The sequence below is a fragment of the Erythrolamprus reginae genome, unplaced genomic scaffold, assembly GCF_031021105.1.
Source record: "Erythrolamprus reginae isolate rEryReg1 unplaced genomic scaffold, rEryReg1.hap1 scaffold_138, whole genome shotgun sequence".
In the NCBI taxonomy this organism is placed as follows: Eukaryota; Metazoa; Chordata; class Lepidosauria; order Squamata; family Dipsadidae; genus Erythrolamprus; species Erythrolamprus reginae.
The window spans coordinates 2882-19129 of record NW_027248548.1 but is presented as its reverse complement, the minus strand read 5'-3'; the positions used below and the strand labels follow the sequence as shown (position 1 = coordinate 19129).

The following is a 16248-nucleotide window of genomic DNA, read 5'->3' as shown; positions in this document are numbered from 1 at the left end:
TATGATTTAGTAAATATTTATACACATTTCCAATTGTCTTTGTTTGATTTTGGAATAGTAATTTGCCCAGTACATTGTTTTCTTTTTTAAAAATATAAAGGCTTTACGTCTATTTGATATCTAGAACTAATCTGCATATAATGTCTCCAATCTAAATCTATACCTAACTCGTATAACTCTTGTTTTGTTCTTAATTTTAATTGATTATTTAACAAGTCACTATATTTCCAAATCTTACCTTTTCCTTTAAGATTTGGGTGTACTATAGCTTCGAGGGGTGAAACCCATTCTGGCATTACTAAAAAATGACTTTTCTTTATTTCATTCCACACTTCTATCAATGCCTTTCTAATAACATTATTTTTAAAATATGAGTGGGTTCTTAACTTATCATACCATACAAATGCATGCCACCCGACCATCAAGTCGTGGCCTTCTAGATTAAGCAATCTTTGATTTTCTAGTGTGAGCCATTCTTTTATCCATGTCAGAGCCGTGGCATGATAATATAGTTTCCAATTTGGAAGACCTAGGCCTCCTCTCTCCTTACGGTCTTCTAATGAATTTTGTTTTATTCTTGATTTTTTACCTTGCCAAATAAATTTTCTTATTATCTTATTCAATTCGGCAAAGAATTTCGTTCCTGGATTTATTGGAATCACTTGAAAAAGGAATAATATTTTTGGAAGGATATTCATTTTAACTGTGGAGATTCTTCCAACAAATGATAGTTGTAAGTTACTCCATATTTCTAAGTCTTTTTTAATCTGACTTAATAATTTTAAATAATTGTCATTTTTTAAAGATAGGGCTTTGGAAGTCATCCATATCCCTAAGTATTTCACTTTTTTCGTCATCTTCATGTTTGATAAGTCTCCTAGGTATTTTCTCTGTATTTCAGTCATATTTTTTGTTAGTATCTGTGTCTTTTCCTTATTTATTTTCAATCCTGCGACTTTCACATATTCTTCAATCACATTTATTAAATTTAAAATAGATTCTGTTGGGTCATCTAAAATAAAGACTACGTCATCTGCAAATGCTTGTGTTTTATAGACTTCTTTTCTAATTTTCAATCCTTTTATTTTCTGATCTGCTCTTATTTTTATCAGCAATACTTCTAAAGTTAAAATAAATAACAATGGTGATATTGGACAACCTTGTCTTACTCCTCTTTGTATAACTACTTTTTCTGTTTGTTCACTGTTTATTATAATTTTAGCAGATTGTTCAGAATATATAGCATCTATTATATTAAAAAAACTTTGTTCCTACTTCCATCTTATTTAATTGTATTTTCATAAAATTCCAGTCCACGTTGTCAAATGCTTTTTGGGCATCTAGAAATACAAGTGCCATTTGCTTTTCAGGATGCTGTTCATAGTATTCCAAAGTATTAACTATTATTCTTAAATTATTTTTAATTTGTCTTCCTGGTAAAAATCCATTTTGATCACTATGTATCATGTTGTTTATAATACTTTTAAGTCTATTGGCAAATATTGATATAAAGATTTTATAGTCTACGTTCAACAATGAGATGGGTCTATAATTTTCAATTTTTTCTTTCTTGGTATCAGCCTTATGTATTAAGGTTATTAAAGTTTCTGACCAGGTTTTTGGTAATTTACCTGTTGTCAATATTTGATTATACTGTATATCTCAAGCATGTTGGAAAAGAATATTTCTAGATCTAGTTTGTAAAATTCAGCTGGTATTGCGTCTGGACCAGTCGCTTTGTTATTTTTTTGATTCTTTATAGATTGTTTTAATTCTATATCTGTAATAGGTCTATTTAGTCTTTGCTGTTGGGCTTCCGTTAGAACTGGAAGTTTTATTTGTTCCAAGTATTTGAAAATTAAATCCTCGCTTATCTCTTCTTTCTTGTATAATTGTTTATAGAATTCCGAAGCTATTTCCTTTTTGTCTTCTATTCTATGTTTTATTGTACCTTTTGAATCCATCAGATTTTTTATAATTTTATTTTCTCTCTCTTTTCTGAGTTTGTATGCCAACCATCTTCCAGGTTTATTTGCATATTCAAAATAGTCTTGTTTTGCTCTCTTTATCTTTTCTGCAATTGATTCTTGTTCTATTAATCTCAATTTATGTCTTATTAATTCTCTCTGATTTTTTAATTTGTCGTCCTTATCCTCTTTTTGCATTAGAATTTCTAATTTTCTTAATTCTTCTACTAATGTTTCTTGGTATTCTTTCTTTTCTTTATTCTTTTTTGCTATGAATGAAATTGTTAATCCACGTATATATGCTTTGGTTGTATCCCATAAATTTTGAGGGGTAGTATCTGCATTTTTATTTATTTTTAAGAAAATCTTTAATTCCTTCTCTATCCATTTCTTATATTCAGGATCTTTTATTATAATTCTATTCATTGACCAATTCTTTATTATCCTTTTACCTTTCCAATATATGGATAGAGGGTTATGGTCGGCCCAAGTATTTGTTTCTATTTCTATTTCACTTATTTGTTCCATTATGTGAGTAGGGGCCCATGCCATATCGATTCTAGACCATGTCTTATGTGGATTGGAAGAAAAAGTGTACTGTTTGTCTTTTAAATGCTGTTCTCGCCATACGTCTTTTAATGCCAATTCTGTTCTCATTTTCCAGAATGATGCCGGTAATATTACCTTTTTTTTCTTTTCTTTTCTTTTCCCATTATAATCCATTTGGTCATCTGATATTGCATTAAAGTCTCCTATTATTATCATATTTTCAATTGATAACTCGTTAATTTTTTCATGTAGGTCTTTATAGAATTGTTTTTGATTATCATTTGGTGCATAAATTGAGACAATTGTTAAAGGTTTTATTTCTAAATCTAATTGTACTATCAAACTCCTTCCATCACCGTCATTATATATTTCTTTGGATTCAATTAAATCATCAATATACATTGCTACACCTCTTTTCTTTTGATTGGCCAAACTTGTGTATAATTTTCCCAATTTTGAGTTCTTAAGGAGACTTCTTTTTGATTTTTTGATATGGACTTCTTGTAAGATGCTTATCTGGGCTTTTTGTTTCGTAAGTTTAGTTAATACTTGGTTTCTCTTCCTTGGGTTATTCAATCCATTTACATTGACTGAAAATATTTTCAGATCATGTATCATCTTTATTTATAGTACCTTTTGGGTTCTTTTGGTTCTCGAAGTCGGATCTGTAGTTGTTTCTGCCTTACCACCAGCGCTTCTTCCCCTCCACCACCTGTGGCCCCCAACATTTCATCGCTAGGCTTTGGTTGAGTCTGAATTTGTGCAGTACTGTCCAGTCCACTACGTGCTAGGAAGGATCGTGCTTGTTCTACGCTTTCTATTTTCACTCTCGTTGATTGCCATGTTAGGGTCAAACCTTCTGGTATCAGCCATCTGAAAGCTATGCTCTTTCTGATTAGAATACTTGTAAGAAAATAATATTGTCTTCTAGCCTCTCGGACTCTCTTCGGAACGGCGTAGTTACGATCTTCGTATTCTTCTACTCTCTGTCCCACATCTTGGATTTTCCCTTCTGTCACTTGTATTCTCTTTTCACTGTCTTGTAGTTTTTGTTGAATAACTTTTATATTTCCGTCCATTTCGGCAACATTCCCTTTTACTTCAGTTAATTCAGTTCGAAGTTCTGCAATTTCTTTTTTAATTTCGTCTTTCATTGCCTTCATCTCTTGCCTCAGTTCTTGTAGGTAGGTTTTCATTTCTTCTGTGTCTGTGTTACTTTGGGTTTTTGCTTGGGTTTGTGATGCCTTGATGTCTGCTAGTGCTTCTTGGATAGTCTGAAGACCAGGGTCCATCGTAGGCTTGTCTTTTTCTTTCTCTTTGGCCAACATTGTGGGTATGGTCCTTTGTTGTAACGGTGATGATGTTGGAGAGGTCCTGGGTGTAGAAGTTGGGGCAGGAGTAGTTGGTTGTTTACGCCTTGTTATTGTAGTCACTGAAGTCACACTCTGTGCCCTGTGGGAACTTTTCATAATCCAAAATTTACTGTTATTTATTTTATGTTAAAAAAGAATATTTTAATCTGGATCTTATGTATCTTTATAGAAAAATGGGGCAGAGAAAGGGAAAGAGAAAGATTGAATATATTGATTTAATTCAATTAACACTGTGATTAATTGTTGAGTTTAATTAAAAGGAAAGTAGAAAAAAAAAGAGAGTAAAGGGGTAAAGGTAGAGAAAGAAAAAATATTTTGGTGAGTTCTTAAATTCCTTAAATGGGGATCAGGTAGGGAAAAGGAAGAAACCAATATTCTAGTAATAAAAAAAAAAGAAAAAATATAAAAGAGAAAAAAGGAGAAAGGAGAAAGAAGAAAAGAAAAAGGGAGAAAGGTAAAAAAAAAGAAAGATACAGAGAAATTTCTTCAAAGAAAGGCAAATATAAAGAAAAAACAATAACTAGAGAGGATTTCTTTTAAGAGGACAGAAAAGAGAGTGGAGAAGAAGATATTTTATATATTTAAAAAATTATAGAAAAGTATGTTTGAGATTATTTCTAATATTCAAAAAATATACTTATATGTATAGGAATGGAAAAATAAAATAAAATGAAAAAATAAAAATTAATCCAAAGGTAATTGAAATGACCAAACTTTTTGTTAGAAAAGAGAAATATATCAAAAACTCTTAAAGAAAAAGGGGTCCAAAAATTTCTACTGAGTCCAAAAACAGTGAACCTAACTTATGCTCTAATAAAATTATCCAGAAAAAAAGGAGAAAAAAGAAAAATAAATCCAAAATCAATGTCCAGAGTAATTCCTAAATTCAAATACAGTGGTACCTCGAGATACGAGTTTAATTCGTTCCTGACCTGGGCTCTTAAGTCGAGCAGCTCTTATCTCGAACGACTTTTCCCCATAGGAATTAATGTAAATAATTTTAATTGGTTCCAGCCCTCAAAAAACTCACAAAGTTAGTCTAAATTATGCAGAAAGACAAGTTTTTAATGAAGAAATGTACATGTACATATAAATGAATAATGAAGTTTCTTTCACTTAACTTGTAAACTTTCTTAAACTTTTAAATTTACATATGTTCAACTTCTCTGCCACCCAATCCTGTAGGACAGAGGTCCCCAACCCTTTTTGCACCAGGGACCGGCTTTAAGCGATCAAGAGAGGAATGGGATAAATGAATGGACGGAGGGTGGGAAGGAAGGAAGGAAAGAGGGAAGGGACAGGAACAGAGGAAGGAAGCAAGGAAACTTATGAAAGGGGAGAGTAAGAGAGGAATGAGTGAAGGGAGGGAGGGAGGGAAGAAGGTGGGAAGGAGAAAGAAAAGAAGAAATAGAGGAAGGGAAGGTAAAAGAGAGAAAGAAAAAGAGCTAACTTCCGCGTTCAGCTTCAGGAGACAGCTGCGAAGCCGCGCGCGTGTTTTAAAAGGTTGCAGCCGGCCTGGGGGGCTTGGGGGGTGGCAAGCCCCCCAGGCTGGCTGCAAGCACCCCCCGAGCCCCCCAGGCCGGCTGCAACCTTTTAAAACACGCGCGCCGCTTCGCAGCTGTCTCCTGAAGCCGAACGCGGAAGTTAGCGTTCGGCTTCAGGAGACAGCTCCTTGGCGCTTGTATCTCGAATTTGGGCTTGTAAGTAGAACAAAAATATCTCTCCCCTCCCAGCTCTTATCTCGAGTTGCTCTTAAGTAGAGCAGCTCTTATGTCGGGGTTCCACTGTACTAATAAAATAGTCCAAGTTTCTATATTATATATTTTTTAAATAAAGAAAGAACAACGAGGAGTAGAAAAGTAAAAATACAAAAAATATCCTTACGCCTCTAAAATCACACAAAAAATAGTCCCAACAAGTCCAAGGAAAAGATTAATAATGGAATAAAAATAATATCAAAAAATTTAAAAATAGAAAAATAAGATGAGTACAGTGATCCCCCGGGTATCGCGCTCCCGATCATTGTGAACGGGCTAAATCGCGATTTATTATTATTTTTTTATTTATCAGATTTGTATGCCGCCCCTCTCCGCAGACTCGGGGCGGCTCACAACAGTAGCAATACAATAAGACAAATCCAATATTTAAATTAATTTAAAAACACCACAAATTAAAAAACCAATCATACACACTAACGTACCATACATAAATTTTATAAGCCTAGGGGGAAAGAACATGTCAATTCCCCCATGCCTGACGACAGAGGTGGGTCTTAAGGAGCTTACGAAAGGCTAGGAGGGTGGGGGCAACTCTGATATCTGGGGGGAGTTGGTTCCAAAGGGTCGGGGCTGCCACAGAGAAGGCTCTTCCCCTGGGTCCCGCCAAACGACATTGTTTAGTTGACAGGACCCGGAGAAGGCCAACTCTGTGGGACCTAACTGGTCGCTGGGATTCGTGCGGCAGAAGGCGGTCCCGGAGATATTCTGGTCCGGTGTCATGAAGGGCTTTATAGGTCATAACCAACACTTTGAATTGTGACCGGAAACTGATCGGCAACCAATGCAGACTGCGGAGTGTTGGTGTGACATGGGCATATTTAGGAAAGCCCATGATAGCTCTCGCAGCTGCATTCTGCACGATCTGAAGTTTCCGAACACTTTTCAAAGGTAGCCCCATGTAGAGAGCATTACAGTAGTCGAGCCTCGAGGTGATGAGGGCATGAGTGACTGTGAGCAATGAGTCCCGGTCCAAATAGGGCCGCAACTGGTGCACCAGGCGAACCTGGGCAAACGCCCCCCTCGCCACAGCTGAAAGATGTTTCTCTAATGTAAGCTGTGGATCGAGGAGGACGCCCAAGTTGCGGACCCTGTCTGAGGGGGTTAATGATTCCCCCCCCAGGGTAATGGAAGGACAGATGGAATTGTCCTTGGGAGGCAAAACCCACAGCCACTCCGTCTTATCCGGGTTGAGCTTGAGTCTGTTGACACCCATCCAGACCCCAACAGCCTCCAAGCACCGGCACATCACTTCCACTGCTTCGCTGACTGGACAAGGGGTGGAGATGTAAAGCTGGGTATCATCTGCATATTGATGATACCTCACCCCATGCCCTTGGATGATCTCACCCAGCGGTTTCATGTAGATATTAAATAGTAGGGGGGAGAGGACCGACCCCTGAGGCACCCCACAAGGGAGTAACCTAGAGGTCGACCTCTGGCCCCCCACTAACACCGACTGCGACCGACCAGAGAGGTAGGAGGAGAACCACTGAAGAACAGTGCCTCCCACTCCCAACCCCTCCAGCCGGTGCAGAAGGATACCATGGTCGATGGTATCGAAAGCCGCTGAGAGGTCAAGAAGCACCAGGACAGAGGATAAACCCCTGTCCCGGGCCCGCCAGAGATCATCCATCAGTGCGACCAAAGCAGTTTCCGTGCTGTAGCCGGGCCTGAATCCTGACTGTTGAGGACCTAGATAATCGGCTTCTTCCAAGGACCGCTGGAGCTGGAGCGCCACCACCTTCTCAACAACCTTCCCCATAAAGGGAAGGTTGGAGACTGGTCGATAGTTGTTGAGAATGGCTGGGTCCAGGGAAGGCTTCTTGAGGAGGGGGCGCACAAGTGCCTCCTTGTAGGGATCCGGGAAGGACCCCCTCCCCAAAGAAGCGTTGACAATCTCCTGGACCCAGCTCCGTGTCACCTCCTTGCTGGCCGAAACCAGCCAGGAGGGACACGGATCCAGTAAACAGGTGGCGGAACTCACAGCTCCAATGGCCTTGTCCACTTCATCAGGTGTCACCAGATCAAACTCTTCCCAGACAGGTGGACAAGTACGTGCCCCAGTCACCTCGACTGACTCATTGTCAGTCGACTCTGCATTCCAATTGGAGTCGAGGTCCGCTCGGATCCGAGCGATTTTATCAGCGAAAAACGTGTTAAAATCCTCGGCACTACTCTGCAAGGGCTCCCCAACTCCCCCCTGATTAAGAAGGGAGCGGGTCACCCTAAACAGAGCGGCCGGGCGGGATTCCGCTGATGCAATCAAGGCGGAATGATACGCGCATCTTGCCGCCTTGAGTGCCACTTTGTAAGTCTTAACATGTGCTCTTACAAGTGTTCGATCGGATTCGGACTTACTCTTCCTCCATCGCTTCTCTAGACGTCTCTTCTGGCGTTTCAACTCCCGGAGCTCCTCGTTGAACCATGGAGCTCTACGGGGTCTAGTGCCGCGGAGAGGTCGCAGCGGCGCAATCCGGTCAAGAGCCTCTGCTGCAGCCTTGTTCCAGGCCTCAGCCAGAGACTCTGCCGAACTGTGTACGAGTGTATCTGGAATAACCCCAAGCGCCTTCTGAAAGCCCTCTGGGTCCATCAGGCGTCTGGGGCGGAACAGCTTAATCGGTTCCGCCTCCCTGCGGGGAAGGATTGGAGCCAGGAAGTCAAGCCGCAGTAGAAAATGGTCCGACCATGACAAAGGCAGCACTTCTAAGCCCCTTAATCTCAGACCATTACTCAGTTGCTCAGAGAGGAATACCATGTCGGGTGCATGCCCCCCCTCATGAGTCGGACCCTGTACTACTTGGGTCAGGTCCATGGCTGTCATGGTGGCCATGAACTCCTGTGCCAGTCCAGAGGTTTCGCCGAGCGACGGCAGGTTAAAGTCCCCCAAGACAATAAGTCTGGGGAACCCCACCGCCAACCCGGCTACCTCCTCAAGTAGCACAGGCAGGGCTTGTGACACGCAGCTGGGAGGCAGGTACGTGAGAAACAAGCCCACCTGAACCCCTAAGTCCAACTTCACCAGGAGGGACTCACAACCCGCAATCTCTGGAGCAACGAGTCTACGCAAGCCAAGGCTCTCCCTGGCTATAATAGCCACTCCTCCCCCCCTTCCCCGGGGTCGAGACTGATGCCATATCTGAAACCCGGATGGGCAAATTTCAGAGAGAGGAACACCTCCCTCTGGGCCCAGCCAGGTTTCAGTAACACATGCCAGGTTGGCCTCCTCATCCAGGATCAGATCCCGGATGAGGAGAGCTTTATTTACCACCGACCTGGCATTGAGTAGCAGCAGCTTGAGCCCGGGGCCAGAATTACACTCATCACCAGTGCCCAGGATTGGGTTCACAGAGCCGGAACAAGGGATCGTTATTAAGCAACGATCTCTCGTTCCCCTGGAACGGCTAGCTCTGTGACCCCCGCCATATCTGCCTCTCCCCAGCAAGACCGGGATATTCCGACCCTCTGCCACCCCAGACATCGGTGCCCCCTCCCCTCCTGCCTCTCCAGTGTCAGGTAGGCTAATCAAATCATTCATACCATTATCATTTGTTTCATCTCTACCAAAATCCCACCCAGCCCACCCATAACAATCATTCATTTCATACATCTTATCACAACCACTCCAATAAATTAAGTCCCCCTTCCAATAATTAACTAGAATATTAATAACTAAAAAACTCTATATAAAATACTATTAATAATTAATAAAAAACAGCAAATTACTCTAAAACTGGAATACCAAATTACTCTGAATTACTCTTAAGATCAACCCGGAAGTCAAAACACCATCTACGCATGTGCGCCCTTTTTTTTATGGCCATGCATGCGTAGATGGCGCCGGGCAGATCAGCTGCTGGGCGGCTTCCCTGGGTCTTCCCGGCGGGCATCAGCGAGGAGCTTCCCCACCGCCCACGCAAACTCCTCGCTGCTGCCGCGCCCGCCCTTCGCTTCAGGACTCAGCTGGGAAGCGAGCGAGCGGCGCGAGCGAACGGCTTGTCCGCCGCCTGCCTGCCCGCGCACCCACGGCTCGCCCGCCCTTCGCCCGCCCACGCCGTTCGCTCGCGCCGCTTCCCAGCTGAATTGGCTTCAGGACTCAGCTGGGAAGCGGCGCGAGCGAGCGGCGTGGGTGGGCGAAGGGCGGGGCGAGCGGCAGCGAGGAGTTTGCGTGGGCGGTGGGGAAACCCCAGCGCCGCTTCCCAGCTGAGTCCCCTTCCCAGGAACCCCAATCTTCGGCTCCTCGCTAGCGCTGCGTGCGCAGATGGTGTTTTTACTTCCGCAGCGCTACTTCGCGAAAAACCGATCATTGCGAGGGGTCCTGGAACGGAACCCTCGCAATGATCGGGGGATCACTGTAGTCCAAAATTCATTTCAAATATTTATAACTTCAGTAAAATTCCATTGAAAAAACGTAAATTGGATTAGTTCAGTTCATTGGTTCTACAGTGCTCAATTAATTAATATATTTTACTTCATTTACTCCATAATTTCCAAGTCAAACTTTAGTTTTAGAAGAGAAAAATTTATATATCAAAATTGCAACAAGAAAAAATATAAGAAGAAAAGGGAAAGTAGGCACACCACACTGTAATCTTAAAGTAGCAAAAAAGAGCGAACAAAAAGTGAAAGTTACACTCAATTGTAACAAAGGCAAGTAGTTCCGGCTGGTCTTCTCCTCTGCGGATGGATATCACTTGCAGTTTTCTTCTTTTGTTGTATTCGCCTTAGAGTTAAAAATCTTCTTTTTCCCAGACTTGTGAAGATACCAAAGGAATTCCGTGTGGTGCTGTGAGTCTCCTCTTTCTGCTGATCAATTATTTGTAGACTTCTTCTATTTTTTTGACCTTCCGTTATCGGCGATCGCTACGGCTGTGTCCAGGCAGCCGCCTGGGCACAGCTCTCCATGTCCGCAGCTGCGGGGTTGTCCCTAACCCCCGGGACCGTGGCGATCCGTCCCAGGGTGTCCAGGAGACCCCATGTCCTGTGCTGATCCCTCCGGAGTCGGCACAACGCGAAACCGCGTCCTGCAGGCTGGAAAGGAGGACAGCGGTGCCGGAGCTCAGCCTCCGCTCCTCCGGCACGATCGGGCTCCACCCGGAAGTCTTGTTCATATTGTCTTTTTACTGTTGTTAGCCGCCCCAAGTCTACGGAGAGGGGCGGCATACAAATCTAATCAATCAATCAACAAACAAACAAACCTGTCCATCCATCACCCTGGGGAGGGGGAATTATTGACTCCCTCAGAGAGGCTTCACAACTTGGGTGTCCTCCTCGATCCATAGCTAACTTTAGAACACCGTCTTTCACCTGTGGCCGGGGGGGGGGGCGTTTGCCCAGGTTCGCCTGGTGCACCAGTTGCGGCCCTACCTGGACAGGGACTCATTGCTCACAGTCACTCATGCCCTCATCACCTCGAGGCTCGACTGCTGTAACGCTCTCTACATGGGGCTACCTTTGAAAAGTGTTCGGAACTTCAACTTGTCCAAAATGCAGCCGCACGAGCAGTCTTGGGCCTTCCAAGAAATTCCCACATCTCACCATCACTCCACGGACTGGATTGGCTACCGATCAGTTTCTGGGCAAAATTCAAAGTGTTGGTTATGACCTATAAAGCCCTTCATGGCACAGGCCCAGATTATCTCCGAGACTGCCTTCTGCTGCACGAATCCCATTGACTGGTGAGGTCCCAGGGAGTTGGCCTCCTTAGGGTCCCGTCGACCAAACAATGTCAGCTGGACCTAGGGGTAGAGCCTTCTCTGTGGGAGCCCCAGCCCTCTGGAATCAACTCCCCCCAGAGATTCGCACTGCCCCCTACCTCCTTGCCTTCCGAAAGAGCTTAAAAACTCATCTTTGCCGCCAGGCTTGGGACTTTTAGATCTTCCCCTGACCACTGAATGCCTTAGTATGTCTGCTGAATGTTTGGTTAAGAAGTTAATTGTTTGGTTAACATTTTCTTTTAATTGTTTTTAAATTGTAGTATTAATTGGATTACATTATTGTTCTGTTTTTTACATATGCTGTGAGCCGCCCTGAGTCCTCAGAGAGGGCCGGCATACAAATCCAATAAAATAAAATAAATAAAATAAAATAAAATTTATTTTTTGATTTGATTTGATTTGATTTGATTTGTATGCCGCCCCTCTCCGCAGACTTATACTTATCCTATCGTTCCAGGAGACGGGTTTTGCAGGAAGGGAGGCCGCCTGTCAGGCCCAAAGCCATTATGTGAAGTCCAAGGTGGGCCTGGCACAGCTTGGGAGTGAGAGAGAGAGAGAGATGCCCCCACCACACGTTCCTTCTCCAGGTGCCCTAGTAACAAACACAGGAAGGAATCAGGAACCCTGCGTAGGAGTGGCCCCCATGACTGCACTTGTGGGTGTGGGGCTGGGAGATGGGGTCTTGACCCGGATGTAATCTAGGGGACTCAGAGTTGGAATGGTTCCAGTCGAATCCAGACATGGCCGTTCATAAGTCCTACCCGCGTGGAATTGTTTTATTTCTCGGAATGCCATTTTGGTTCGCTAACAACATGTTTATTCCAGGCATGTTTAAATTCAGTGACTGTGGATTTACCAACCACGTCTGCTGGAAGTTTGTTTCAAGCATCTACTACTCTTTCAGTAAAATAATATCTTCTCACATTGCTTCTGATCTTTCCCCCAAGGAAGCTCCCATTTTGCCCCCTTGTTCTTGTGTTTGCTTTACAGGCTCCAAAGAAGGGGGCTGGAGCCTGGCCATTGTTGCTTCCAGTCAGGCCTGGGAGTTGATTTACCCTCCTATGCTGCTTCCAAGCCAACCCTAACCGTCTCTCTCTCTCTCTCTCTCTCTCTCTCTCTCTGCTGGCCTGGCAGGCCCCTGTGGGAAATGTGACCCGCCGAGAGGGAAGTCGCAACGCCTTCACCACTACTGCAACAGCGACTTCGGTAGGTAGTCTTCTTCCTTCTTGACGGGGAGACCGGCTGCACTCATGCGGAGGCGCCATTCAGGTTGCACAGAAACCGGCTGGGATGGCCTGTAGAGACGCCGGCGCTCAAAGCGGCTCTCCGGCCGTGCCCCGTTTGCTCACCGTAGGAGCCGCAGGGAGGCGGCCTGGGGCGGCAGCCGGGGAAACAGGACACGCCAAGTCCGCATCCCAGGGCCGGTGGCTTCTTCCGCACCAGGAAAGCTGCCTTCGCCCTCCCTCGCGGGCTGGGGCCGTGGAATGGGGGGCGTCAGTGGCGGCTCCTCTCACTGGTGGGTGGGCTTCTTCCCGGCAGTCTTCCGAGCACGGATCCTCTCGAAGCGCTACGTGGGCGCTGAGACCCGCTATGACGTGCAGGTGCAGCAGACGTACCGCAACCGGTTCCCTCTGCGCTCGCGTGAGTTCCTCTGGGTGCCCAACGCCTGCGACTGCCCCCCCCCTGCTGGAGCGGCGCGAGTACCTGCTCATGGCGCGCAACCACGTCAACTTCGAGCAGACCCTCAACCGGCTCCTGCTGCAGCGCGGCGGCTATGCTCGCTTATGGTCGCCCCGCGAAGACCTGCTGCTGCGTGACGCTGCCCCGCGTTGCCAGCCTGGCCCTCCTGCCTGAGAGCCTCTGCCCACGGAAAGGAGCCACGATGCCCTGCCACTGTTGAGCGCGCTACGGACGCCCCGCCCGGCAGGGGATCGCAGATGCTGGACATCGCAGGGGGCTTCTGAGCCTCCCAGGGATGGATCCGCCATTGCCGCATCCAAGCCGGGCGAGTCCGACAGGGTCTCCGGGCCTGCAGAGAGCGGGCCAAAAGGGTCTGCTGGCTCAGTCCCGCGATTGTCCCCCGGAGGAGCCACCCAGCCCCAGGTGCCTGCTGCCGACGCTGCTCCCGGGTGGACTGGGGGCGTCCCACTGGCCCGCGGCTAATCTTGTGCTGATCCCCTCAGCCTGAAGGAGAGACGCTTCCGTCCTGGCCATTGAAAGAACCACCACCACCACCATTTTTATTCATTTTTCTCTGACTCGAGTGGTCTTTGAAGATTTCACGCAATAACCCAACATTACCCAAGACCCGGGGTTCCACCGACGAACAGATTCCATCATCTCTGCGCTGAAGATGCTACTCCGTTGCCTTAATGAGCCCCGCGTTGGTGTGTTTGTGGAGGCACAATTTGTCCGTCCTTCTGTTGCGGCGGCACCTGCCCCCGTTCCGTGTGGAGTTCACTACGGCTTGTTTTGCACAAAGTTTACAACTCAATATCCTTAACTTTCAGATGGAAAGAATTTAAAATAAATGTGCACATAAATCATAAGTAACAAACCAGCTTAAAATGTTACAATTACAAATTATAAGTTTATGACACAAATAGGTAGTCAAACCAATTAAAAAACATAGGTGTAAAACTGATGTGACCTTGTTGGATAAGAAGCGTTTGGGGGGGAGGGGAAGTACCGAAAACCTTGAAGTTCAACTCTGAACTAAGAACGTTCCCTTGAAGGACTTAAGGGAGGAAGTCCAACTGACCACCAAACATCAAAGCAGGGAAATCCTACAATTGTAGCAATGAGATCATCCCAAGGTCAATAGGTCAAACCAAGACCACCAGAGGCCCTTGTTTCAGCACGGGGGGGTCAGTCCTGGGAAGGATGTTGGAAAAGGTGGTGGGCAGCAGGGGGGAGAGCAAGCAAGGCGAGATGCGGCCCGAAGGGCAGTCGGTCAGGGGCTTTGGATGATTTTAAGCCCAGGGGTCGGCAACCTTAAAAGCTCAGCCATTTGGACTTGTTTCCCAGAGACAACAAAATACCTGGAGCCATAAAACTGGGGTGGGCGTGGCCAACTTGGTGTCACTCCCACTGAGTCACATGACAACCCCCCCAGCTACGCCTACCCAGGTTTTATGGCTCCCCATTTTCTATGAGAAAAGAGTCTCTCTCTCTCTCTCCCTCCCTCCCTCTAACCTCTCTTCCTCTCTCTCTCTCTCCCTCTCCCTCTCTTCCTCTCTCTCTCTCTCCCTCCCACTCTTCCTCTCTCTCCCCGTCTCTCCCTCTCTCTCTCTCCCTCCCTCTCTCCCTCTATTCCTCTCTCTCTCTTCCCCCCCTCTCTCTCCTCTCTCTCTCTCCCTCTCTCACTTCCCCCTCTCTCTCTTCCCCCCTCTCTCCCTCTCTCTCTCCCCCCTCTCTCCCTCTCTCTCTCCCCCCTCTCTCCCCCCATCTCTCCCTCTCTCTCCCTCTCTCTCCCTCTCACTCCCCCCTCTCTCTCCCTCTCTCTCTCCCTCTCTCTCTTCCCCCCCTCACTCCCTCCCTCTCTCTCCCTCCCTCTCTCTCCCTCCCTCTCTCTCTCCCACCTCCCTCTCCCTCTCTCTCCCTCCCTCACCCTCCCCCCACTCTCTCCCTCACCCCTCTTCTCCCTCCCTCTCTCCCACCCTCTCTCTCCCACCTCTCTCACCCTCTCTCTCTCCCTCCCTCTCCCTCTCTCTCCCTCTCTCTCTCTCCCTCTCTCTCCCTCTCTCACCCTCTCTCTTAACCCCCCGCTCTCCCCTCCCTCTCCCTCTCTCTCTCTCTCCCTCTCTCTCCCTCCCTCTCTCTCTCTCTCCCCTCTCTCTCTCTCCCTCTCTCTCCCCTCCCTCTCCCTCCCTCTCCCTCTCCCGTCTCTCCCTCTCTCTCTCCCTCTCTCTTAACCCCCGCTCTCCCTCTCTCCCTCCCTCTCTTCCTCTCCCTCTCTCTTCCTCTCCCTCTCTCTCCCTCTCTCTCTCTCCCTCTCTCTCCCTCTCTCTCTCTCTCTCCCTCTCTCTCTCTTAACCCCCGCTCTCCCTCCCTCTCCCTCTCTCTCTCTCTCCCTCTCTCTCCCTCCCTCTCTCTCTCTCTCCCTCTCTCTCTCTCCCTCTCTCTCCCTCCCTCTCCTCCCTCTCCCTCTCCCGTCTCTCCCTCTCTCTCTCCCTCTCTCTTAACCCCCGCTCTCCCTCTCTCCCTCCCTCTCTTCCTCTCCCTCTCTCTTCCTCTCCCTCTCTCTTCCCCCCTCTCTCTCTTCCCCCCTCTCACCCTCTCTCTCACTCCCCCACACTCTCCCTCTCTTCCTCTCTCTCTCCCGTCTCTCCCTCTCCCCACCTCTCTCTCCCTCTCTCTCTCCCTCCCTCTCTCCCTCCCTCTCCCTCTCTTCCTCTCTCTCTCTCTCCCTCTCTGTCACTCCTCTCTCTCTTCCCCCCTCCTCTCCCTCTCTCTCCTCCCTCTCTCTCTCCTCTCTCTCTCCCTCTTCCCCCCTCTCCCTCTCTCTCCCGTCTCTCCCTCTCTCTCCCCCCCCTCTTTCTCCCTCTCTTCCTCCTCTCTCCCTCCCCCCTCTCTTCCTCTCTCTCTCTCTCTCTTCCCCCCCTCTCTCCCCTCTCTCCCTCTCTCTGCTTCCCTCTCTCCCTCTCTCTCCCTCTTCCCCCCCTCTCACCATCTCTCCACCCCCCCCCCCTCTCCCACCCTCTCCTTCCTCCTCTCTGATTCTCTCTCTCTCTCTTCCCCCCTCTCTCCCTCTCTCTCACCCCTCCCTCTCCCTCTCCCCCCCTCTCTCCCCTCTCTCTCCCTCTCTCTCTGCTTCCCCTCTCCCTCTCTCCCTCTTCCCCCCTCTCTCCTCTCCTCTCTCCCCCCT

The 16248-nt window shown here is 47.0% G+C and overlaps 1 protein-coding gene across 1 annotated transcript in view; it reads left to right on the top strand.

Annotated features, from left to right (window-relative positions):
• LOC139155918 (ADAMTS-like protein 5) overlaps positions 1-13312 on the top strand; it is a 97455-nt gene extending 84143 nt beyond the window's left edge. The window contains 3 exon segments of the mRNA XM_070731292.1: positions 12516-12587; positions 12921-13057; positions 13059-13312. Of these exon segments, the coding sequence (XP_070587393.1) occupies positions 12516-12587; positions 12921-13057; positions 13059-13235 (386 nt within the window). The 3' untranslated portion in view covers positions 13236-13312.
• The last annotated feature ends 2936 nt before the right edge of the window (positions 13313-16248 follow it).